We start from the raw sequence: 1,256 nt of genomic DNA on the forward strand, positions 1-1,256 counted from the left end.
AATTGGGTGCGTTCACGATAAGTACTTATGAGCGGCCAATCCCGCGCGGCTTTTCGTGTCGGTGGGCGGGGCAAAACATGATCCGGCCCCTGCAGTATCGAAGGATGGAAACGTGAGCTTTGGTTTGCCTTGTAGTATAGTTTGGGTGATCCCCTAGTGAAGACAGGACGTGCGCCGCCGTGTGCTGAGCGGGTGACTTGGCTGTGTAGTGATCGCAACGAGCCTTAGGTTGATCTGCTGGGGTGGGTGTAGTGGGAGTTGTAAACATTAGTACCGTGGCGGATTATATTATGATAGTGGGGTCTATGAGCGAGGCGGTTGGACACCCAGGCGCCCCACACCTGGCACCGCCGACGCTGCCGCCGCAGTCCTCGCTCTCCCCACCCGGTGCCATGCTGCCCTCCTTCGGCTTCACGCAAGAGCAGGTTGCATGCGTCTGCGAAGTCTTGCAACAGAGCGGCAACATCGAAAGGCTAGGTAGATTCCTCTGGTCCCTGCCTGCGTGCGAACACTTACACAAGAATGAATCCGTCCTCAAAGCCAAGGCTCTCGTGGCCTTCCACCGTGGCAACTTTAAGGACCTTTACCGAATTCTTGAGTCGCACAATTTCTCACCGCAGAACCACGGGAAGCTCCAGCAGCTGTGGTTGAAAGCGCACTATATCGAAGCAGAGAAGCTCCGCGGGCGGCCGCTGGGCGCCGTGGGCAAGTACCGCGTGCGGCGCAAGTTCCCTCTCCCGCGCACGATTTGGGACGGCGAAGAGACATCGTACTGCTTCAAGGAGAAATCGCGGAACGTTTTACGGGAGTGGTACGCGCACAACCCGTACCCTTCGCCGCGGGAGAAGCGGGAGCTGGCCGAGGCGACGGGACTCACGACGACGCAAGTGTCCAACTGGTTCAAGAACCGCCGACAGCGTGACCGAGCTGCCGAGGCAAAAGACGGGTAAGTCATCATTTCCTTATTAACTTTACGTTGGGTTTGGCGTCGCGGTGTGCTTTCGGGCGCCGCGAGCACAGCGCACCCTTGTTCCACGCGCCACAGAGGATCCCCTGTTTTATTTCATCATAGACGATGTTGTGAATAATTATAAACCAACCGTTGGGGATCCACCTCATCACGCAGTGGCCGCGCTAGGAGGGTGCCATTGGCATGCACCCCTGCGTTTTGACCTTGTCTGACGGGAGTAACTAACTGCTGGAGGTGGCAACGCAACATATACAGCCTCAGGCACTCAGGCACGGTACTGCCACAC

The 1,256-nt window shown here is 57.5% G+C and overlaps 1 protein-coding gene across 1 annotated transcript; it reads left to right on the plus strand.

The window, feature by feature from the left end:
* Positions 1-149: 149 nt before the first annotated feature.
* On the plus strand, positions 150-946 carry LOC119592725 (homeobox protein SIX1-like; the record flags this gene model as incomplete). The annotated part of the gene is given in 1 exon segment (XM_037941660.1): positions 150-946. A coding segment is annotated over 1 exon segment (656 nt), but the record flags the coding sequence as incomplete, so codon positions are not given.
* Between the last annotated feature and the right edge of the window lie 310 nt (positions 947-1,256).

Source organism: Penaeus monodon, chromosome 30, assembly GCF_015228065.2.
Source record: "Penaeus monodon isolate SGIC_2016 chromosome 30, NSTDA_Pmon_1, whole genome shotgun sequence".
NCBI lineage: Eukaryota > Metazoa > Arthropoda > Malacostraca > Decapoda > Penaeidae > Penaeus > Penaeus monodon.